At 45.8% G+C, this 25,357-nt stretch overlaps 1 protein-coding gene across 1 annotated transcript in view; it reads right to left on the reverse strand.

Annotated features, from left to right (window-relative positions):
* Positions 1 to 633: 633 nt before the first annotated feature.
* The window catches only part of LOC130493940 (uncharacterized), a 68,430-nt gene continuing 43,706 nt past the window's right edge, over positions 634 to 25,357 (reverse strand). Inside the window, exons 11-18 of the mRNA XM_056867570.1 lie at positions 21,944 to 22,374; positions 18,026 to 18,230; positions 17,422 to 17,517; positions 16,700 to 16,930; positions 15,173 to 15,195; positions 11,830 to 11,948; positions 9,244 to 9,276; positions 634 to 1,151 (exon numbers count right to left, since the gene is read on the reverse strand). Of these exons, the coding sequence (XP_056723548.1) occupies positions 634 to 1,151; positions 9,244 to 9,276; positions 11,830 to 11,948; positions 15,173 to 15,195; positions 16,700 to 16,930; positions 17,422 to 17,517; positions 18,026 to 18,230; positions 21,944 to 22,374 (1,656 nt within the window). The remainder of the gene's footprint in view (positions 1,152 to 9,243; positions 9,277 to 11,829; positions 11,949 to 15,172; positions 15,196 to 16,699; positions 16,931 to 17,421; positions 17,518 to 18,025; positions 18,231 to 21,943; positions 22,375 to 25,357) is intronic.

Raw genomic sequence — 25,357 nt, forward strand, 5'->3', positions numbered from 1 at the left:
TGGGCTGTGTGGATGAACAGGCCTTCTAATGATTTGAAGAGAGACATAAAAAAACAGGAATTAGAAACCTTTAACCCAGCAGGACCCTGGCTACGCAAATCCCCCCTCCTGAATTTCTTCCCAACTGGAGAATTGGGGAGGGCTCAAGCCAATAAATGAAAAGCACCCTTGTGGTTGTCCGACAGTTACCAAATCCACCCCCACCTCCCGCACAAAAAAATTAAAGGCAGTTTTCAAGGTAACATAACTTTATCATAAGTGTAACATCTTTTCAACCACGGATATCTGAACCACAACTGCAATGAATGTAGCAGCCTTGACAGGGAGGGGATCCTCAGGGCCCTTCAGAAAGGGTATGGATGAACAAATTTTAACAGGTGGTGCCCAGAAAACCAAAGAGAGAAAAGTCCAGAATATTTGGCTGCTCCTCTTGTGCTTGAGAGGAATGGGAGGCAGCAGGGGGAAGGGAGGGAGTCTCTTCACAGCTCCCCCTGACGACAAACTGAAACGTGTTATTCTCACTTTCAGAAATAAAATACAAAGGGAATCTTGGGAAATTTTACTCCAGTCAGTTTTGGCGTTTGGGAGCCCAAAGAGGCCTTTTTTGGTGCTCCTGGTGTGGAGAGAAGGGTCTTAAGAAGAGAGTTTGAGGTGGGCTTGTCCCCACACCCGAAAGAAGGGCAGGAGGATCTCTCCTCGGAAGGGGGCTCCGGAGAACTCGTAGATCAGGGATCCTCGGTCAGCGTCAAAAAAGGCCACTCGGCCCCCATCGTAGTCCAGGCAGACTCTGATCCTCTTTGGCTCCCCGGTCAGGGTCAGGGGAAGGTTTTGGCCTTTTGTGGCAGCCCTGTAGCATCCCCACCACTTCCCCACAGCCCAGATCCCTTCCTCAGGACTAAAGGCGAAATATCCTTTCCTTCTCACAGACTTTCTGGCCACCCCCACACGCCAGCCTTCCTCACTTCCCACAAGGACTTCCCAGAAATGGCGGCCTGCTGTGAATCCCTCACGGCCCAGCACAGCACGATGTTCATCAAATCTCTCAGGGTTGCTGGGCAGAGCTTGAGCTTTTTCTCCTAGTCTCACGGTTTTCTGATCTTCAGACAGGACGAGTTTTGGATGGGCTGTGTCTGGATCCAGAGTCACATTTGCTGTTGGGGGAAAAATAAGGAGACAAGAAGAGAAGCGTCTTCAGCCGGGAGATTTCTCCGCCTCTGCCCTGTTCTGGTTCCTCCTCCTGCTCCCACTTCTTCATAACCCTCTCCTGCCTTCTCCTGACCTGCTGAAAGGCAGATCAGCCTTCCTGTGCGCTTCAAGAGAAGGCAGATAAAATGCACAAGTAAAACCCACAGGAACACAACCCATTTCCTACCATATCCTATCCCAAAGCAGGGGACCATAGATATTTCAGTCACAGGGTGTGTGTGTGTGTGTGTGTGTGTGTGTGTGTGTGTGTGTGTGTGCATGCGCGTAAGAAATCACATGAGAGAACATAGACAAACACCCAAATCACAGGACAATGAGCAGAGGCACAGAATGGGTTGAACGGGTCGTGGCTCTTAATCCTGATCCGAGACACATCTCAAAATGGGTAATACCACTGAATTTGGCTTTCATGGACTCTGAACAAAATGCAGAGACTAGAAGGGGGTTCCCATTGCTTTCAGCCTGCCAGGGAGATGAGTGTAACAATTGGCATTTGGGACCGTTTTGGATGGGATTGGGGTGGTTTCTATGTATCAGTGAAAGAACAAAGTTTGGACTAAATGCAGCTTCTCAGAGAATGTGCTGTAAGGTAACATTACGGCAGCAGTAAAGTGGAGCTGATGGCCTGCCTGCACCCCTCAGAGGACACTTGTGAGAACAGACCTTCACACCATAGCCTGAAGAATCTGTCTTCCACTCTTCTGTCTTTTTAAAGATTATAACATCCACCCTGATGAAGGCCTCTGATGTGCTTGGGATCTTACACAATGTTTGTGCCAATTTAAATAATAAATAATGAAGGTATTACATTATTTTTTCAATTTGGAGGTTTTCCATGGACCGCTAAGGCTGTACAAGTTTTTCCTGGATCCCAAGAATATTTCTACTCAACCCAACCTTCAAGTATTTGTTCTAAAAAATGATCTCTTCTCCTGTCATTCAAGGGGTCTCCCAGAACACCTTGAATCAAAAACACCCCAGACTTCCGGGTCGGGGATAAATGGCGGCAGGAAAAGAAAAGATTTTGCAGAGATCGTGGAAAGGCTGAAGCTCAACGGTATTCAACATAGATGGGTGTATCCTCAAGGCATTTTTTTTCCAAAACAAGAAGGTACAAAATTACTGACACTCTAAAAGCTCAACAGTTCTTACGAAGATATGACAAAGATCTTCCAAATTCCTCAAAGCGGCCTACTCCAAGTGATTTACCAGAAGAGGACAAATCGGAACAAGCATCTGGTGGTGCTCAACCTGTAGAAACACCAGAAAAGGAGTCTCTCTCAGAAGATAATGATGACTGAGTTGTTTTTTCTAGAAGGATTACAGGGGTGGGTGGGTGGGTGAGATTAAATAAATGTTAAAAATGGGGGGAAATAGGGATGGGAAGAATTGTGAGCTGATATGTTAAAAATATTGTCATGGAATATTAATGGTCTAAATTCTCCAATAAGAGAAAGGTGTTTCATCACTTACAAAAATCTAAAGCTAATATTTTTTGTTTGCAGGAAACACATATTACCTAAAGATGCGATAAGATTAGAGAATCTGAAACTAGGCAAATTATTTACATCTTGTAATAAAAAGAAGAAAGTTAATGGAGTAGCTATGTATGTTCCTTTGATAATGGAACCAAAGTTGATTTATAAGGATGTGGAAGGTAGAATCTTATTAATAGAAATTACAATTGGATATCAGAAAATATTATTGGTCGGTATTTATGCTCCTAACATGAAACAAATTTTTTTTGATGATTTAGCCTCGACACTGATGATTTAGCCTCGACCGAGAAAATGATATGGATGGGGCATTTTAATGGGGTAGTACAACCAAGATTGGATAGATCTATGAAGAAAAAGAAAATGAAATGTGAGGGTAGGCTGCCTGGTATTTTCTTTAATATGACGAACCAATGGGAAATGTTTGATACTTGGAGACTAATAAATGGAAATAAGAAGGGATACATATATTTCTCACACAGTCATCTTACCCACTCAAGAATAGATATGATATGGCTTTCCAAAACTTTAATGAATATTTCAGAAAGTCCGGAGATATCACCTAGGGTATTATCTGATCATAATGCCATTGTGATACAAATTAGGATAGGTGATAAAAATTACAGACCATGGACAATGAATGATTATTTATTAAAAAATAAAAAGATTGTAGAGAAATTAAAAATATTCAAAATTATTTCACTGAAAATGCTGATAAGGGGGTTACGGATATGATACGATAGTATGGGATGCTGGTAAAGCAGTAATTAGAGGACTTTTGATCCAACAAAATACGAGGTGGTTTAAAATGAAAGAAAAACAAAAGAAAAAATTATTAGAGAAAATTAAGCTAGAAGAAATACAAATAAAAAAAGTTCAAGATAAACAAGATAAACAAAAGAAGGCTAACAACTTGAAACAATTACAACAATATGAACTATTAATAACAACAGAAATAGAAAATAAAATTATGTTTAAGAGACAGAGGTTCTTGAACATGCCATAAACCTGTTAAGTTGTTAGCCTGGCAGATTAAACAAAGGGAGAAAAATATACCAATAGTTAGAATAAAGAAAGAAGGTAAAATTATAACTGATAAACAGAAAATAATGGAAACATTTGTAGATTACTATAAAAATTTATATCGAGAAAAACCAGCCTCAGATAAAGAAATGGAGGTGTATTTGAAACAATTTGATTGGAAAGGTATATCACAGGAACAGAAGGATATTTTGGGTGCTATTATAACCCCTGAGGAATTAAAGAGAGCAATTGGTAAAAGCAAATTAAATAAATCACCAGGGTCGGATGGATTCACGGCATTTTATTATAAAATTTTTGAAGAACAGATATCTCCACATTTATTGAAAGTCATGAATATGTGTTTACAAAATGGTTCTATCCCACAAACTTGGAAACAAGCAAATATAGCACTAATACCAAAAGTCGATATAGACTTATTGGAAGTTAAGAACTATAGGTCTATTTCGTTATTAAACAATGATTATAAACTATTTGTGGACATTTTAGTTACAAGGCTCAAAAAGGTATTAAATGATTATATACATGAAGATCAAACGGGTTTTTTGTAGAATGATTAGCCAAAATGTTAGAAAGTGATAGATTTATTAGAATATTCAGAGTATACTCCAACCCAATGGCTATGATTTTTTTAGATGCAGAAAAAGCTTTTGATAACGTAAACTGGAAATTTATGAAAAAAATATTGGAATATATGGGATCGGGTAATGGTTTTAATTCAACAATTGAGAGTATATACACTCAACGAACAGCTACACTTATGATCAATGGAGTATTATCACCACAATTACAAATCCAAAAGAGCACAGACAAGGGTGCCCTCTTTCACCTTTATTGTTTCTTAGTTTTAGAAGTATTATTGATTAAGTTTAGACAAGATGATAATATTGTAGGTATAAAAATTGGGAGAAATCATTATAAGGTCAACGCATCTGCAGACGATTTAGTGTGTGTTCTGACTAACCCTAATTGCCAAATGGAAAGATGGAATAATATTGTGGAGGTCTATGGAAAGCTTGCAGGATTTAAAATAAATAGGAGTAAAACGAAGATTTTGGTAAAGAATATGACTATCACAGCAAGAAGATTTAATTAGTAAAACAGGGTTTATTATTGATTCTAAAGTTAGATATTTAGGAATATGGTTAACTTCAAATAATCTTAATTTATTTCAGAATAATTATGTAAAAATTTGGCAACAAATTGTTAAAGATTTTAAGCATTGGGAGAAGATTCCGTTATCGTTATGGGGACTGATCTCAGTAATTAAAATGATGGTATTACCGAAAATGCTTTTTTTATTCCAGAATTTGCCGATTATAAAAGGAGTAAAAAAAATTAAAGTCTGGAAGAAGGAAATTTTGAATTTTTTATGGGGAAAAGATAGGCATAGGATAGCTTACAATAACCCAATTGAATTAAAAGAAACTGGAGGTCTGGGTCTTCCAGACTTAAAAATGTATTATGAAGCAGCTTGTTTTGGTTGGTTAAGGAATTGGATATTATTAGAGAATCCTAGATTACTAGAATTAGAAGGTTTTAATTTAAGATTTGGTTGGCATGCATACTTGTGGTATGATAAAGATAAAATAGAGATTTCAATTCTCATATTATTAGGAATAGTTTGTTACAAATTGGAAAAGATATAAGAGATGTTGGGAGATTAAAACACCTGGATGGATTAACCTTATAGAAGCATATATGAAAAGGGGAATTCAGCTCAATTTAGATATAGGTAACTATAGGGACATTATTGAGGATTGTGGAGACACCTGGATTCTTAAAACAAGAGAAGAACTTAAGATTGGAGATTGGTTTATGTATTATAAATTAAAGGATATATTTAATAAAGATAAACTATTAGGGTTTAATAGAAATAAATCTAAAATGGAAGTATTATTAAATAAGGAAAATAAAGGCCAAATAACAAGGATGTATAAATTTATAATAGAAACAAATTTAGAGCAAGAAAGAATCAAACCAGTTATGATAAAATGGATGTGAGTTTTGGGATATAATATTAATCTTGAGGTTTGGGAAAGATTATGGAAAATAGAATTTAAATTTACAATTACTAATGAAATAAGAGAATTTATATAAGATGTTTTACAGGTGGTATATTACACCAGTGATGATAAGTAAATTTAAAAAAGGAAATTCTGATCTTTGTTGGAAATGTGGATTGGAAAAAGGAACTTTTATGCATGCCTGGTGGGTTTGTAAAAAAAATAAAAATTTCTGGAGAAAAGTAGTAAGGGAGACAAACAACTTGATTAATACCAAAGTAAATATGGACCCAGCCTTTTATCTTTTAAGAATTCCTAGAGATAATATGAATAAGAATGAGTCATATGTCAATACAGTTTTGCTGCAGCTAGAATTATTATTGCTAAATCCTGGAAGGTAGTAAATAGACCTCAAATTAAGGACTGGAGGGGGAAATTATGGTTATATATGTGGATGGCTAAATTAACAGATTCCCTGCACAGGAAGGATGTGGAAGAATTTAAAACTATGTGGTCAAAAGCCTTAGCATATTGGGATAAGCTGGCAAAAATGAATTTTATTGATACAGTGAACAAGTTGTAGATACAATTTGGTAAAGTAAACTATTGTTAAAATAATCAATTAATAAACTGTTTTAGACACTTCTCTGGAAGTTTGACACGGTGGTGGGAGGGATTAAGGATACACTGGTGGAGGGAGGTGTGAACAAAATGGTTAAGATGATTGTAATAAGAATGTAATGATTGTTTTTTTGAATTTTTCTTTTTTCTATTTTTCATAGATATATCATTCTTATTATGTAGTTCTCTATATTGTTATACTTTTATCTTTTGTATTTTATGTTGTATTTTGTTTTTTTGTTTTTGTTTAAAAATTTAATAAAAAATTTATACAAAAAAAAAAAAGAATCAAAAACACCCCAATAACAGTTTTTGTGCTTCACAGCATAGGGAACTCGGGGGAAGGAAGACAGAGCAGGATTGACCTTCCCTTGAAACTCTCTGTGCCTTCTAGAGACACCCAGGTGCTTCGGCAGTAGTTTCCACACAGGGACGGGCTTGTGCGGTTTCCTTGTTGCTGGTGTAGCTAATGATAAAGCACAGCGACAAGAACTGGGCTTCTGCATGACAGGTTTCCCTGGCCAGTTTTCCTTCTCCAGTCCCCCAGCAGCACCCATCCCCCTTCCACTAGGGCTTTGTCATGGAAAAAAATATCAGTAGTGGCATATCATTATATTGATGCCTTTCCCTGTATATTGTCACAACAGAAAGGTCTAGAGACTTACTTTTTAATGAAGGCTGGGAATTCAGAGAACAAGGTACATGTATTGGTAAAACATATCTATGTAATGCTATGACGGTATTGCCTATTTCTTAAAAACTGAAAATCCCCCCAGAGGTGGGGGAACGAAATAGTACCACCAGGTCAGGGTCAGGGAAATGGCTGGCATGAAGGTGGGAAAATCTGAATTTTTCCACCCACATCACAGCCATCCAGGTTTTACTGTAAACCAGGTTTGAGATAGCAGAGAAGACCTGGGAAACCCCAGCAGGTGTACAAACATGGTGGGGAAGCAGGGTGGTGGTGGAATCACTTCTCAAAACAATTGAACGCAGGGCAGATCACCTGTGAGAAGATGGCCAGGACCAAGCTAGCACTGACCAAAAATGGGCATTCATTCATGTCCCCTCCCTGCTCCTGTGGAAGCAACGTATTGACAGCTTTGTAAAAATTAAGCCCTGTTGTGGTATCCTCCGTGGCAATTTAAAAATAACTGCAGTATTACCAATTGGAACCTCCTCTAGACTAAAGTTACCATCACAGAGCTATCAAACTTCAAGCATCACCTACCCTGGGCAGGAAAAACCGATGCCTCAATACCCAACTTTGGCAGAAGAATACAAAGACCCTTAAGGACTCAGCCAAGAAACAAATGTCCTTATGCATCAAAAATGGGTTTCCTTGCCTCATGTATATTTTGCAGAGCCTTGAAAACGCTGTTCCAGGGGTGTTATGTCATAATTGTCACTTGGTCGGGATGGTCCATGCCTTGGCAGCCCAAATTGGGAGCAGGGGTGGGAGGGGTGGCTGCCTCAGCTGGCTTGCAGGCTGGGTAAGAGCTCTCAAGGGGCCAGATGCGTCACACAGGCCGTATGTTTGACACCTCAGTCTGTGTATTCTGATGCTTGCAAATTTGGCAGCACCAAAGGATAAAACCTTTTTAAAGCCGACTTAACTTTTAAATGTGGCAGAACTGGCTGGAAAATGACCTTGCTGCCCTGAAAACACCCATATGTCTAATATCCTGGAGATATATCTTCAAAAACCAGTTCTGCAACTTTACTGAAAGCTTTGGGAAAGGACGGATATGCTGCTTGAAAATGTATTCATTTAAAACAACCAACAACTGACCTTACACAGAAGGTAACAGAAAAGAGCTAAGCCAACGTTCAACCTGCATACAATGGATGTGGGAAACAGAAGTTCCCGAGCCCAGTTCACAGTGGCGATAGAAAACATCTGCCTTCCTTCTGTCTGAATTCACTCTAAAACAGGGGTGGGGAACCTTTTTTCTGCCAAGGGCCATTTGGATATTTATAACATCATTTGAGGGCCATACAAAATTATCAACTTAAAAATTAGCCTGCTATATTTGGTCAAACATTTAGCCAAGAGGCCCCACTGGAGATGGCTCCAAGTGTCTGCCACATAGAGCGACTCGCTTTTGAGCTCAGCTGTCCCCAGCTGGGCCCAAGAGATTCAGGCAGGGCAACATACTTCTGAGCTAGAGATCTACCAGGACCCATAAAGGGCCAGACCAAATGATTTTGCGGGCCTTATACAGCCCCCGGACCTGACGTTCCCCACCCCTTCTCTAAAATATACTCAGGAGACAACCTCCGAATGACAGCCAGGGAGGGGGCAGACCAAGCTGAAGAGGAGGCTGGTGAGTGACAGGCACGTCATTCCTGTTCTTCTCCCAAACATCAAACACAAATTGTGTGTGAACAACTGGAAAACAGCACCAGGGCAGGCTGGAAGTATGCCTCTATATACTGCCACTCCACAAACGTAGCTTTAAAAAAACGTGAATCCAATTCTCCATTTATAGCACCTTGAAACTGAGGGAAACCTGGAAAGCAGGTAGGGAAATCCATTGAGAGAAATGGGAATCCCAACCTGGTCTGTGCCTCTCATGGGGAGGATTCTGAAAAACCCTCAAGGGCTGATGCCCAACAACCGTTCTCTTGTCATTTCAATATGGCGGCAGGTAGGTCAAAGGAGGCAGTTCATCCCCTCAGCATTCACCTTCTCTTTCACCCTCACAGACCTCCTCTTCAGAACAAGAAGGAACTGGCTGTAGCAGGAAGGGAGAAATGTTGAGGAACAAAGCAAGACTGTCCAGTAATGTTATTTCTGGAAAAACACAAAGTAGAAGAACACAAATTGTAAGGTAAAGAAATAATTGATCGGTGTATGAAGAAAAAGATACCTTTCTGCAGGTGAAGTCCAGAATCCAGCGTGTCTGAGGAAGCAAAAGGAATGCAAAGTGATAAATCTTGTGATAAAAACATCAGTTAATAGTATCATCCATTTTTTCTCTTGGGGAGGGAAGGTGTCATGATATAGCCCCGACTCATCAGATTTTGAAAGCTCAGCAGGGTCGGTCCTTGGATGGGAGACCAAAGAAGATTCTGCGGATTAAGGCAATGTCAAAAAAAAGGCTCTGCTTCTCCCTTGCCTTGAAAACCTCTTTCCTGGGTAGCCATAAGTGACTTGATGGCACATGCGTTCATATTTCTTCTGAGTCTCTGGGGAAAATTCTTCACAAATTTTACTGATGCGGGAATATTCACATTTCTTTTCAGTAGTCACTTTGGGTGACTGGAGATTCACTTCATAGAAAGTATGCTAAGGACTGCGGCCCAAGGGTCCACTCCAGCTAAATTTAGGATCCTTCCAAAGAGAGGTTCCACAGTGCCATCCTAAGCAGAGTTACATCCTTCTAAACCCACTGATTTCGATGGGCTTAGAAGGACATAACGCTGCTTAAGACAGCACTATCAATCTCCCTTGAGAATACTCTGTGGGCTCAGCTACAACAGACTCAAGCAAACACACAGGGGTATTCTTCATGGATATTTGCTGCTGCTTCGACGCTGTTTTGCGTCGGAGGCAAATTTTGGTTATTCACTGCAGAGCCGTGTTTTCACCCACTGAGCAAAATAAGCCGGTTTAAAAGAGAGGCAATCCAAACCACTTCTGAGCCGTACTTTCCAGTAAAAGAGCGTTTTTTTGCTCGGATGCCCATGAAGAAATGTTTGCTTCGCTCCCCGGGACGTCTCCTTTCTCCTCCCCCAAGAACGGTGATTGGCTGGGGGAGTTGCCACTCTAACAGCATCGCACCGGCAGGAGGGAGACCCAGAGCAGACTGGCTGCCCCTCTTCAGAAGGGTGATGGGGTTTTTGCCGCTCTCAGGATTCCCCTCCCCAACACACACACACATAGGATCGCACCGGCAGGAGGGAGACCCAAAGCAGACTGGCTGCCCCTCTTCAGAAGGGTGACGGGAGTTTTGGCTTGGGTTTGCCGCTCTCATGGTCCCCCCCCCAAACACACACACACACATAGGATCACACCGTCAGGAGGGAGACCCAAAGCAGACTGGCTGCCCCTCTTCAGAAGGGTGACGGGAGTTTTGGCTTGGGTTTGCCGCTCTCATGGTCCCCCCCCCCCCCCAAACACACACACACACACATAGGATCACACCGGCTGGAGGGAGACCCAGAGCAGACTGGCTGCCTCTTTTCAGAAGGGTGACGGGAGTTTTGGCTTGGGTTTGCCGCTCTCATGGTCCCCCCCCCAAACACACACACACACATAGGATCACACCGGCAGGAGGGAGACCCAAAGCAGACTGGCTGCCTCTCTTCAGAAGGGTGACGGGAGTTTTGGCTTGGATTTGCTGCTCTCATGGTCCCCCCCCCCCCACACACACACATAGGATCACACCGGCTGGAGGGAGACCCAGAGCAGACTGGCTGCCTCTTTTCAGAAGGGTGATGGGAGTTTTGGCTTGGATTTGCTGCTCTCATGGTCCCCCCCCACACACACACATAGGATCACACCGGCAGGAGGGAGACCCAAAGCAGACTGGCTGCCTCTCTTCAGAAGGGTGACGGGAGTTTTGGCTTGGATTTGCTGCTCTTGGGATGCCCCCCCGCCCAACACACACACACAGGATCATGGGAAGAGTGGGCGGTATTAGGCGGATTTGGAGCGGTGAGTCATGAGCGGCAGCAGACGTAAGCAGCGCAGAGAAGTGCGCTGTTTCTCCCGTGAAAAATTGGGATGGGGGGAGAATCTGCACTGCCATGAAGAAGCTATTTAAATCAGTTTATTATTTGCTCCGGTTCGAAACCGAAGCAAAATCCACCGTGAAGAATACCCTACAGTCAAAGGGGACGGTTTGGATAGGTCCACTTTGGTCATAAAAACAGGAAAACAGAAAAGGAAGAAACCTCTGAATGGAGGAGAGGGGAAAAAGGTGTATCGTACCAGAGATTGCAAAGTGTTTATGTAACAGGTTACGGCTAATACAAAAACATACAATTGTTGTAAAAAAGATAAAGGTCCCCTGTGCAAGCACCGGGTCATTCCTGACCCATGGCTGACGTCACATCCTGATATTTCTAAAGCAGACTTTGTTTACGGGGTGGTTTGCCAGTGCCTTCCCCAGTCGTCTTCCCTTTACCCCCAGGAAGCTGGGTCCTCATTTTACCGACCTCGGAAGGATGGAAGGCTGAGTCAACCTTGAGCCGGCTACCTGAAACCGACTTGTCGGGATCGAACTCAGGTCGTGAGCAGAGCTTTTGACTGCAGTACTGCAGCTTACCACTCTGCGCCACGGGGCTCCTGGCTATTATATTAGGTGCTGAGGAATACAGGCAGGATAATGCTGCTTCAGTTGTTTTGCTTGTGGGCTTTCTAAAGGCACCTGGTTGGCCACTGTGCGAACAGACTGCTGGACTTGATCGGCCTTGGTCTCATCCAGCATGGTCTTTCTTATGTTCATTACCTTTGAATTGCTCCTTGATGTTCTCCAAAAGGGGATTTAAATCCGGCAAGTCCCAGATGCGGGACTTCAGTGCAAGAAGAAAAGCCACTGGTTCCTCAAATGCCTCCTTTTCTTCATACCTTGACAAAAATCATGTCAGGTTACCATCCATCCAATTCAGAATCATCTTCCCGTCCCGCCCCAGGCGGATCAGAGAAACACAGGAAGGAATCAGCAGAAATCCAAGAGACACAGGCTGAGGCTGAAGGCAGAGCAAGATGGGAGGCCCTTCGGAGAGCAACGTCCATCTCACTGTGGCTCCTGAGACCCCAAAGCCACACAGGAGCTGTCAGGAATGGGTATTAAAAATAAAACACAGCCCATTTGGGCTCAGAAAACCACCTTAGGGAGAGAAAGGGCTCCTGCAGCCCCTCCCCCTAGCCATTATCCTCTGCTGAAGCTGCACTGAGGGGGGGGAGTTATTTCTCCATTTTTGCTGCACCACCTGGACTATTCTGTGTGGGTGAAGCAGCAGAAATGCAGGGGCTGTTTCAGCATGAAAAATGGCTGGTGGGGGGAGGCAGGAGCCCTTCCTCTCCTGCGGCGGCATTCCGAGACCAAATGGGCTCTGCTTTCTTTTTTAACAGAGAAAAAGGAAACCTCTAAATAACAGGGGGGAAAGATACAAAAATACCAGAGGTTTGGGACAATGGTCTTGCACCAGTTGCATTAGAAGCCGGAATTTCCATGGCAAATTCATAATATGTAGAACAGTATGACCTCAGAAGAAAAACATCTTCGCTCCTACTCAAACAAAGTTCAGGTTTGATGAGGATTCGAAACAGGAACTAGCCGGCATCTTGTCTTTTTTTTTTTGTTATGTGCCTTTTCATTCTTTATTCTTTTCTTTAGAATTACCACACGATGTATGGAACTGATATTTGTACTGCAATTGAGAATTGCTGAATTGTTGGCTATAGTGTGGTGCGATTTTGCAAATCACAAAAATAATCCTCTGTCTTTTTACTTCTTTAATATAGATTATACACCCTTTGGTAATTTTTTGTTTCTTTCTGAATCAGTGTTCCAGACCTCTGGTGCTTTTGAAGTTCTTTTTTCTTTTCTTTTTTCACAGCCATTTCCCACAGTTGCTGTGTGGCTGTGGGGAACCCAGACCCAACTCTGAAAAAGGTTTGGCCTCAAGAACAGCAACCCCACATCCCCTGCCCAGATTTGCCTTGCAAAAGAAAGAAAGAGAAAGGGGGTGTGGTTAAAGTTCTGGACTTTAGGGTTAGAATTAGGGGAGAGATTGTGGCTCAGAGGAAGAGCATCTGCTTGACACGGAGATGGTCCCGGGTTCAATTCCCAGCATCTCCAGGTTCTAGGTGGGGTAAAAGACCTCTGCAGAGACCCTTGAGAGCCACTGCCACTCTGAGTAGAAAGTACTACCTTCGATGGACCAATGGTCTGATTCAGTCTACGGCGGCTTCCTGTGTCCTGTGACTAGGACTGTAGGACCTTTGTGGGCTTCGTAGAGGCACCTGGTTGGCCACTGTGTAAACAGACTGCTGGACTTGATGGACCTTGGTCTGATCCAGCAGGGCTTTACTTATGTTCTTATGACCCTGGTTGAATCCCATATGCAGCCATATGGCTCACTGGGTGACCTTAGACCAATCCCTCTTTCAGACAGGGATGTTGTGAGGATAAAATGGAGGAGGGCAGAATTAGGGTCAGTGCCCTCACATCTTTTCATCCCTCTCTCACAATACTAGAACTCAGGGGCCAATGAAGTTGAGAATTCCCTGCAGGTTGAGGTAGTGATGGCCATGAACACAGAAAGCTTTAAAAGAGGACTACACAGATTCATGGAGCAGAGGTCCATCAGAAGCTACGAGAACTGGTGACTGAAGAGAACCTCCATAGCCAGAGGCAGCCAACCTCTAAAATACACTGCTAGGAGGCAGCAGCAGGGGAGAACCTCGGCCTCTGTGCCATGTTTGCTGGCTGTCCAGGGGCATCCCTTGGCCACTGTGTAAAACAGGATGCTGGACTAAATGGACCACTGGTCTCATTCAGCAGGCTCTACTTATGTTCTCGTACGTGAGACTGAGAGACGGTGGAAGGAAACAGGTCAGATGACATCACCCGCAAGTGTCCTTCCTTCTGTTCCTTGTAATCATTTGTCCTTGGTGGGAGGCGTGGAAACTTCGAGCCCAATAATGTCATATGACAATTCTTCTTCCTTTCAAACTACCTGGGGAGACTTAAAGCAGAGGTGCGAATTTTCTGACCATCAGCGGAGTATTCCTTATAATGGGTGGTTCAGCATGACAAATGCTTTATTTGGGAGGCCCTGTTGTTACCATGGCTGCCAACACAGCCATTCCCGCTTCACCACAGCCTTGACTGTGCGGCAAATGGCCAATGTGGAAACAGCCAAGGACAAATCTGAGTAGGAGCAGCCATGTGGTTGCAAGAACACACATGGAAAGATGGGACACGCCCACCAACTCCTGCTTCCTCATGTGTAGTCTCCCCCTACCCTCCTTAACAAACGAGCAAATTGAATTGGGTTGGGTGGTCATCTCCGTGTTCACCTCTGAAATGCCCCCGTAGTCAGCCCCGATGCCAATCAAAGCATTATCTGGGCCAAATAAAGTTTCCTAACTGCCATTTTGTGGAACAAATGTAGCTGAAGAGACTCAAAACCTGTATTTCCTGGGGTAGTTTTTAAAATGTGGCTTTGGAAGGAGCTGCCACCAAAACACAAGGATCTTCACTGTGTAACTGAAGGTGCCACACCCATTTTGTGGCTGGCTCCGCCTCCTGCGGCAGCCATTTTGTGGCTGTGCCCACCACACCGTGTCAGAATTCCAAAGGGGCCTGCCGCCTCAAAAAAGTGGGGGAACAACTCTTCTATGGGTGCACAGCTAGGTGTCAACCCATCTCCCCCCCCCAAAAAAAACCACTATTTCACTTCACGTTTTCCTGTTGATGAGGCTCTGTGCTTAAGCTGTTTGCCACTAGGGTTGCCAGGTCCCTCTTCGCCACCGGTGGGAGGTTTTCAGGGCAGAGCCTGAGGAGGGCAGGGTTTGAGGAGGGACTCAATGCCAGAGTCCAATTGCCAAAGCGACCATTTTCTCCAGGTGAACTGATCTCTATTGGCTGGAGATCAGTTGTAATAGATCTCCAGCCACCACCTGGAGGTGGCAACCTTATTTGCCACTGGCAGATTGATGGAGATCCGTGATCTTAGTCATACCCGATTTGGCCCTCAGCCTTGATCCTGAAGGAGCACATTCTTCACAGGATACCCAGACCCCTCTACCATTAAGAAGGTTAATGAGAAAGCTCCACTTACCTCTGCAAGATGCTTCTGGCATCCTAAAGAAAAAATGGCAGAAAGAGAGAAAGAAGAGAAACTTCAGTAGTTGCTAAAAGGCCACCCCAGGAAAACCCTTCTGACTCTGGAAGTTTCTGCACTCTGGCCCTTCTCTTGTGTCCAGCTAGCAACAACAAGAACAAAATACGAAAGCTGGACTTATATGTTGTTACAATGCAACTGTAGCATAGCTATTTTTTTATACCTGGGAAATGCCCTCCAGCGTGGAACGAAGGGAAGTAACAGCGACACAGGGCTGAGGCAAGGAGCATTGCTGGGAATGCCTCTGCGGCCCCAGGCGGGCACAAGAGCTGCATGTCCTAATCTGAGGGCTTCCTGCCTTCCATGTGAGGAAAAATCCCTTTGTGAAAGTAGCCACTGTTGAGTGGGCAAAGCAGATCACCCAGTTCTGCTCTAAAATGGCTCCACTTTGTTGATATTAACCTCACAGAGATTTTCTCCCACTTTTATAGAGATGCCCTGCACTTTACTTCCTTTAGAATAAAAGTTAGGAAACAGTGCAACAGATCATTATGATCTTACAACGCTAGAGCAATCCAGCCATTGCCCCTTTCTGTAAAGCCTGAGAAAAAGCCCTCCAATTGAGGTGTGGGGGGGGGGGAGGTGGTGGCTGCAGGGACTGAGGGGAGAAGAGTCAAACGCTTTAAAGGGCATTTCCCCCTTTAAAGGGAAAGGGGGGTCTAGGCACAAAAGACATCACATCTGCACAGCCGTGACGGGTTGGCATCAGCAAGCCCAGTGGTGCCAGCAACAGGTGTGTGGATGCCATTCCCTACTTGTGATTGCCATTGTGTATCTGTGTGTGTGCATCTTGCACACCCATCTATCTATCTTCATGCCACCAGTATAAGCTACATTCCCTGCCCCACACAGACATCCTGCTTTTAAAACTTGCTGTGAAAAATCTTGCCCATGACCCTTGTTCCTGGTTTTTTGGAAAGAGCCACCCGTGAACCTGGTTTGACCTCTGTAGTTCCCCTGACAACTGGTTGACCCACAAATACACTTCTGCTTCCAAGATGGAAGCCACGTGGGGGGGGGAGAAGGAGGAGGGGGGAGAGGAGGAGGAGGAAAAAAAAGAGTTGGTTTTTATATGCAGACTTTCTCTACCACTTAAGGGAGACTCACACCAGCTTACAATCACCTTCCCTTCCCCACCCCACAACAGACACCCTGTGAGGTAGGTGGGGCTGAAAGAGTGTGACTTGCTCAAGGTCACCCAGATGGCTTCGAGTGTAGGAGTGGGGAAACAAATCCAGTTTACCAGATTAGCCTCCGCCATTCATGTGGAGGAGTGGGGAATCAAACCTGGTTCTCCAGATCAGACTCCACCACTCAAACCACAGCTCTTAACCTCTACACAACACTACACAGGGGCCGGGGGAGGGAGTTTTGCATGGCCGCTGCCCCTGGCTGGAGATGGGATGGGGCAGGAGGAGACACAGAAAGGGTTTGGAGGCAGGGATGTTCCTGCCACACTCCTACCTGCAGGAGTTCACTGGCTGGCTGCTGACACTTCTCCTCCATCTCCCGGATGAGGCTTTCAAGAGAGGAAAGTGCCTCAGAGAGTTTGGCCAGGCGCTGGTCCCTTTTCCATGCTACCTCCCTCTCCACCTCTTCCATCCGGGTCAGCAAAAGCTTCTCTTGCTTATCCAGAAATTTATGCAGTTGCCTGAACTTGGTCACTGTCTCCTGCCGCTCTCCTTTGGTTTGCTTCTGAGATGGAAACAGAAGAAGAAAAATACAGCCAGTCTTTGCAGTGGGAAGAGGGACCTTAGGAGACTCCTATCAGAAGGGCACTTTTAACTTTCCCAGAGATTGCATCAACACTGGGTAGGAAAAGAGAAAGATTCAGAAGGATCCATCCAAAGTACACGTGAATTATCTTTGCATTTGTTTCTTCTTGGAGTAGTTTTATTTTACAAACATGTGCTGCAGCTTCTCACATCTCTCTCCCCCATGCACAGACACGATGGTTACTTCCAGAACCCTTTTTATTGCAGAGCTATAAGAGGAAAGGTGTTCCCTGTAATATTCACAAATGTTCATTCTATGTGGCCTTTCATCAACTTTTCTGTGGGAAACCAGGCCATTCCGAATGGGAAGGGATTCCCTTCTTGCTTGACTTTTCTGCATTTTTAACTTGGTGTCACCCCCCCATGTACATTTCCATTATCTGTTCACCTCCCAGCAATAAGGACACTTACAAGCAGGTCTTGGCTTTCTTTCACTATGTTGGCTTTATATGCCAGAATTTCTTTCTTCTCCTTGCGCAGAATCTCCATACAATTGCAGAACTGATCCTGGGGGGGACAAAGTCCCAACATTGAGGTTTCCTCCTTTTACTATAAATCATAAAGCAATACTGTCATCAAAGCCCAAATTAGTTATAAGTGTAGGATGTCTCGCCCCATGCAACCCCTAGGCAGAGGGTTACCAGCAACTCCAGGCTACCAATTTATTTATTTTTAAAGGAAGAATATCGTTTGTGGAGGGAAGAGATAGTTAAACCTTCTACCAACAGGCTGCTGCCCCCTAGTGGCTCGGCAGGACAATCAGCTGGCCAAACATCAACAGCCAGGCCTGAAGAGTGCCAAAGTCCCAACATCACCACCTGAACACAAAAGGAGGGAAATTAGGAAGGGAGCTGCCAAGCCAGGAGATGGGCAACAAAGAGATGTTGTCATTCCCTGTTTGGGCCCAAGACCCAAGCGTTTCCCTATGGAAAGTGTCACGGGGCACCCAGGAGTGCAGCTAGAAAGGACCCACACGTGATCTTCCCCACCATTATCCACCTTGTCAATTTCCAACCTTGTACTCTTGGGAAGCCTCCTCCACAGGAATTATTTTGTGATCATTGTGCTCCTGGGACTGGTCACAGACCACGCAGATGGGGGTTTCATCGTCCTTGCAGAAGAGCTTCAGCGACTCCTTGTGCTTCTGGCAAACTCTCTCCTTTCTGGCTGCCTTGATTGTCTGATGCCAAAAACAAAAGAACCATATTTGTTTTATTTCCCCCCCCCCATATTTTTGAACTCTCCCTCTTTTTGTACTAGTAAATATTGGACATAATCCGTGACTTATGCAGAAAAATATATTGTATAGGAAAGAGAAATGTTACCAAGCTTTTACTGATGCCTCAAATTCCTTTGAAAGCCAATGGATTGGTAACAATTCATAATTTCAGAGTAAACCACACACTCCCTGCATCTAATTTGAAAATCCACCTCCAGATCCTCAGCTGGTGGCTCCCCTCTCCTCTAGCAATGAGATTTCAGATAGCATCTAGGGCTGCTACAGAAGGAGGACCCCCAAAATTAAGAAAATGGAACATCTGGGTCCAAATAATTTTCAAAACATACCCATGTTGTTTTCAATGAAAGCGATTTACTCCAGGGGTCCCCCAACCTTTTAAAGCCTGTGGGTACCTTTAAAATTTTGAGAGAGGGTAGTGAGTACCACCCCAAAATGGCTGCCACAGGAGGCGGAGCCAAACCAACATGGTTGCCAGAGCAGGCGGAGCCACACAAAAATACCTCCCATCTCAAGTCCAGATTTTGCATTCCTCCCAACTCCCCTTTTCAAACTCTCAAGAAAGAATCTCACAGGCCTCCCGAATGAATCTGCCAACAGATCAACAGGCAACATCCTGTAAAGAGTTTTGGCCATCGTGAGCGGCCGTGGGGAATGCTCTGAAGACGCTTTTGAAACTATTTCAACATTTTTGTCCCGGTACTAATAATGGTTCTTGGAGCTGAGGTGGATCAGCCCTGATCCAGACAACTTTGCCATGTGATGCAGTCACATTTTTCTCTGTTCCTACAGGGCTCCCCACCTCATTCCAGATTCACAATTACTGTTGCATGGTATTGGAATCCAAGAGGGCTGGTGGGGGGAACCACATCCTCTGGACCAGGAGTCCCCAGCAGGGTGTTGTGGGCACCACTGAGCTGATCAACACCTTTCCTGGTGCCTCCCAAGTGTTTTTAGAAAGTGGGTGGAGCTTTTGCCCAGGAGGACTTCTGATAGGCCATTCAAAAGCTGATTGATTGTGCAAATTTTTAAAAACATTGCTTAGGCAGCAGCTTCCACCACAGCTCAAGAATTTTTATGATGTGACTGAACAGAAGGTGTGGCATCCATTTTCTGGGTGGCTCTGCCCACCACGTTGTGTCAGAATCCCAAAGGTGCTTACAGGCGCAAAAAGGTTGGGAACCCCTGCTCTGGATATTCCCCCTTAGGCAGGGACAACTCTTGGACTGGCCACGCTGCTAGATCTCAATACAGGAGCGGCAACAGCATCCCCACTGTAAGGGACGGATGGGAGATATTACTGAGAGGAAATGGATCATGTCCGTGGGTGGCTGAAGGCTGAGAGCCCCTCCTCAACCATCAAACTCCACTCCCTACAGATGGCAGGGCTTCGAAGGAGGACATGACGTTTGAATTAGTCTTGTTACCACCAACTCCTTTGGCAGCCAACCTGCAGCTGAACAGAGGAATCAAAACATCACATTGACGTTATAAACAAACAGCAGGAAAAGAGGCCCCCAACACTCAAGGCTGCTTCGACCCAAAGGGACATTTTGAGCCAGGCACCAAAGGAAGAGGCACTAGAGATCATATTGCAAATATACGCTGGTTACTGGAGCATACGAGAGAATTTCAGAAGAAAATCAGCTTATGTTTCATAGATTACAGCAAAGCTTTTGACTGTGTGGATCATGAAAAGCTATGGCTGGTTTTAAAGGAAATGGGTGTGCCACTACATCTGATCGTTTTAATGCGGAACCTGTACTCTGGACAAGAGGCCACAATTAAAACAGAATGTAGACAAACGGAATGGTTTCCAATTGGCAAAGGTGTCAGACAAGGATGTATTTTATCTCCGTATCTCTTCAATCCATATGCAGAACATATACCGTATATACCCATGTATAAGCCGACCCGCGTATAAACCGAGGTGCCTAATTTCTCCCCCAAAATGGGGAAAAATTAGGCACCCGCGTATAAGCCGAGGGTCGGCTTATAACCCCTCCCCCCCCCCGCAGGCTTACCTGACAGGGCTCTCCAGCGGCGAGGGTCCGGCAGCGGCGCGGCCCGGCGGGGCCTGGGCAGCCTTCCTGCGGCTGCAGGAGGCTGCCCCAGGCCGCTCCCGGTGGGAGGAAGCGGCGGCGAGGCCCAGGGGGACCCGGAGCAGCCTTCCTGCAACTGCAGGAGGCTGCCCAAGGCCCCTCCCGCCCGAAAAAAATGGCGGCGGTGGGCGGGCCTTGGGCAGCCATCCTGCAGCTGCAGGAGGCTGCCCAAGGCCCCTCCCGCCCGGGAAAAATGGCGGTGGGGGGCGGTGGGGGGCCTTGGGCAGCCATCGTGCAGCTGCAGGAGGCTGCCCCAGGCCGCTCCCGGTGGCAGGAAGCGGCACGGGCCCGGCGGCGGCGGCGATGGCGGTAAGTTTCCCCCCTCCCTCCTCCCTCCGTATTGACCCGCGTATAAGCCGAGGCCGGCTTTTTCAGCCCATTTTTGGGGCTGAAAAACTCGGCTTATACGTGAGTATATATGGTAATTAGGAAAGTAGGATTAGTTTTAGATGAAGGTGGGGTGAAAATTGGAGGGAGGAACATTAATAATTTGAGATATGCTGATGACACTACATTATTGGCAGAAAATAGTGAAGATTTGAAACGACTACTGCTGAAAGTTAAAAGAGAAAGTGCCAAAGCAGGACTACAGCTGAACATCAAGAAAACAAAAGTAATGACTACAGGAGAATTACACAACTTTAAGGTTGACAATAAGGAAATTGAAATTGTTCAAGACTTTCTATTCCTTGGCTCCACCATCAACCAAAAGGGAGACTGCAGCCAAGAAATCAGAAGGAGATTGAGACTGGGAAGGGCAGCCATTAAGGAGCTAGAAAAGATTCTTAATTGTAAGGATGTGTCACTGGCCACCAAGACTAGATTAATTCATGCCATCGTATTCCCTATTACTATGTATGGGTGTGAAAGCTGGACAGTGAAGAAAGCTAATAGGAAGAAAATAGATTCCTTTGAAATGTGGTGTTGGAGAAGAGAGTTACGGATACCGTGGACTGCCCAAAAAACCAATCAGATCAAATCAAGCCTGAACTGACCCTAGAAGCTAAAATGACTAAACTGAGGCTTTCGTACTTTGGTCACGTAATGAGACAAGAGTCACTGGAAAAGACAGTCATGCAAGGAAAAGTTGAGGGCAGCAGGAAAAGAGGAAGACCCAACAAGAGATGGATTGACTCAATAAAGGAAGCCACAGCCTTCAATTTGCAGGATCTGAGCAGGGCTGTCAAAGATAGGACATTTTGGAGGACTTTCATTCATGGGGTCGCCATGAGTCGGAAGCGACTTGATGGCACTTAACACACACACACACCAAGGTGCAAGAAAAGTCTCCTTTCCTGGTGAAACGGAGCACAGTAAGAACCCGGCCAGGTCAGACAGGAGGACGGATCTGCCCAGCCCAGGATCCTCTTTCCAACTCAGCTCGACCTGATGGGGACAGCTAAAGGCTGACCAGCTCCTGGTTGACTGTCAGGCAACTGGGGCATAAAATCTAATTGGTTTAGTACCTACCATTATTGACATTCCAGCTGGGACTCTTTTCACTGGACAGAACCTACAGAGAAGCCAAGTAGAGATCCCGCCTCATCCCCAGCAAGATCCTCAGAGACTTCTTACCTTTTTCCCTCCCGCAGGCTCCTCCAGAGGGATCACCTGGTGATCTTGGTGCTCCTTGCATCTGCGGCAGACCACGCAGAGGGGGGCTTCGTCCTCCTTGCAGACAAACTTCAGGGGCTCCTGGTGCTTCTCGCAGGCGCCCCCCTTCCCCTCTCCCCCCGTCACATCTGCCGCTTTTTTCTCCCGTGGACTCAGTTGCTGGATTAGCCCCACCAAGTTGGCCAGCTGCTGGTTGGGCCGGAGGCTCCCCTCCTGCGCTCGCCCTCTGCACTGGGGGCAAGAAGCCTCTGCCCTAGATGCCCCCCAGCTCCCGGTCAGGCAGGCGCGGCAGAAGTTGTGGCCGCACTCCGCAATCATGACGGGATCCCTGAAATAGTCCAGGCAGACGGAGCAAGAGGCTTCCTCGCAGAGCTCCTGCAGGGGCCCCTCCCACGCCATGGCTGCCTCTGCCTAGGGGGGAGAGAGAAGAAGAGTTTCAGTTTCGTTTCCCCGCTTGCCAAAGCAGCGACGGGGCAGTTTCCCTCCCTGCAAAGGACTCCCCTCTGCTGCGCACTCAACGGCAAGGCAATGGGGGGGGGGGTTGCTGGGGAAGGGGCCGGGCTCCCTTGCACTCCTTTAGCGGGCATTTACAAACCCCTTTGGGGCGGGGGGAGACGTTTCCCTTCGCCGCCCAGAGGACTTCCACGCGGGGCGTCCCTGCCGAGCTGGGGGGGGGGGGGCGCAGGTCCGGGGGTCTCCTCCAGCGACTCTCCGCGAAACGAGCCTGGAAAGATTCCCCAAGCAGAAGGAAATCGTGCTGGGAAAGTTGGAAAGAAGCGGAGGGGCGCGACGGGCGGGTTTACCGAGGGGAGCAACCTCGTGCATCATCCGCCCCTTTGCAAAACAACAGCCAGGCGCAGATCCTCCCCATCCCTCTTACTGGGGGGGGGGGGGCGAATGGCAGAAACTCTCCAATTTCCCCCGTGAAGCTGATTTTTTTAAAATAATAGTAATCATAAAGGAACAAGGTCTTTGCCCTTTTCTACACGAGAGTTGTTCCCACAACAGAAACCGAAAACAATTAAGCAGCAACACAGCCACAAAGGGCTGAGAATGTTGCCGTCCTCCTTGAGCTGCTAGTTTTCTACTGGGAGAGAGAGCATGTGCGTGCGCGTGGTACAACCAGTCTTTAGAGGAGGAGGAGTTATGCAAAGCAGGGACCCGCCCATGTTGACCTGGGAGTGGGTAGATAGGCCAGCTTCACCCTCATACCCTTTTCTGCATTGATTACATTGCCAAGTTTAATATTTATACTGTGTTTGAGATTTCTGAAGTCCTAGGATTACATGGAGAGACGGCATGGTGTGGTGGTTAAGGTGCTGGACTGGGATCTGGAAAACCCAGGTCCGAATCCCCACTCTGCCATGGAAACTTGCTGGGTGACCTTGGGCCAGGCACGCACTCTCAGCATTGAGCCTGGCAAGAGTTTGGATGGGAGACCACCAAGGAATACCAGGGGCATGATGCAGAGGCAGGAAATGGCAAACCACTTCTGAACATCTCTCGTCTGGAAAACCCTGTGGGTTTGCCAAAGGCAAAAAGTTTTTTAAAAAATTCTATGGCTTGTTACGATCCTCATCCTGTCAATTGCATTGGTTTCCACTGTGTAATCTGCCTTGAGTCTCAGTGAGAAAGGTGGACCGTTAAATAAAATAATACTAAGTACCTAGTGTTGCTGTCCTGCCTCAGTGACTCAGCAACAGGTCTAATCACGCGTTTATTCATTCAGTAGTGGAAGAGCTTTTCCTGGGCAGCCTGCAGGTAAGGCCATTGCCTGTCTCTGCATACTTTCCTGTAGCTGAGTGTGTCTCAACCTTTCCTTCCTTTGGCCCCACTAGCTACTCTTATGAAAGAACCTGGGTCCCACCAGGATGGATTTTTTTTAAAACACCTTTTCTGAGAAAGACATTTATGTGTCTGTACTTGCAGGCATTCTGTTTATGACACTGCTTATGGTAAGTTTTAAGGACATGAAAATTGCAGTTATATGGCTTTATTGCTATGGCTTTAGAATACAACAGAAATAATTATTCCATTAGCAACTGAAAAGCAGTAGTTGTTCTGAAAACCCCAGATCCCACCTAGACAAGTTCTGCATCTCACCAGAGCTGCACAGCCTGCTGGTTGACAACCACATCTGTGCATTCAACTACCATATCTAACCTATAACTTACTATGAAATCTAAATCACTTAATTATACAAAGAAACAACAACCCCAACCCCCACCATGAGGTATAGAAATGAAAGAGAAGTCCAGTAGGATGCCCAAAATCCCGCGGGAGGATATCAGCAGCCGGAGATCACCACTACGATCAGATGGGTGACACCCAAAGGAGAAAAGAAATCCACAGATCATTTGAGACGGTTGTTCCGGATACTGTATAAAGTCCCATTCTTGCCAAAAGCTTCATCTGTCATTGATCCCTTCTTGCTGTCCGCAGTTTGCTTTTGAATATTTGTTAAATATTTGTTATATCTTTGGTTCTTGTAGGTTATCCGGGTTGTGTGACCGTGGTCTTGGAATTTTCTTTCCTAACGTTTCGCCAGCAGCTGTGGCAGGCATCTTCAGAGGAGTAACACTGAAGGACAGTGTCTCCTTCAGTGTTACTCCTTCAGTGTTACTCCTCTGAAGATGCCTGCCACAGCTGCTGGCAAAACGTCAGGAAAGAAAATTCCAAGACCACGGTTACACAGCCCAAATAACCTACAAAAACCAATGAACTCTGACCGTGAAAGCCTTCGACAATATTTGTTATATCTGCTTGTAATATTTATGAGTATGTGAGTATGTTATTTCCAGGTTGGCTTTCACAATAGGTTAATCATAGGAGGATTGTATTTAGATCTTACAGGGATCTACTTATTCAAAAGCAAACTGCTGACAGAAAGCCTGGCAGCATGGATCTAAACTAAACCCCCCTCCGCCCGCCTTGCCAGGAGTCCCATGGACGTGGGCGGTGGGGGCTTTACAGAGATCCACGCCTGCCACCCTCACCCACCCTTGCAACCACGTGAGCCTGGCAGGTGGGTGGTAGAGTTGCAGCTGGCACCACCCCCCATCCCCGGCATCATGGGCAGGTAGGGAGGAGGAGGAAAGGGAGCCGTTCTGCCCCTATGCCATGGCCCCATAAATCAGGCAGGTGGAGGCAGCGGCACTGCAAGTGGGAAGGGCAGGCAGGGGAGGGAGGGAAGGGGAGCCACCATTTCCTCCTCACCACCGCGTGAATCAGGCAGGACGACATGGTGGCACATTAGATTGACAGGGTGGCTGTTCAGTGGCCAACAGGGCAAGTGGGGATGGGATGATGCCCCCTCACAAGTCTCATGGCCCCCCTTTATCACCAGATCTTTCTGAAGTGTAGATGACACATTAGTATGATTGCAAACACTGAC

Source organism: Euleptes europaea, chromosome 1 (assembly GCF_029931775.1).
Source record: "Euleptes europaea isolate rEulEur1 chromosome 1, rEulEur1.hap1, whole genome shotgun sequence".
In the NCBI taxonomy this organism is placed as follows: domain Eukaryota; kingdom Metazoa; phylum Chordata; class Lepidosauria; order Squamata; family Sphaerodactylidae; genus Euleptes; species Euleptes europaea.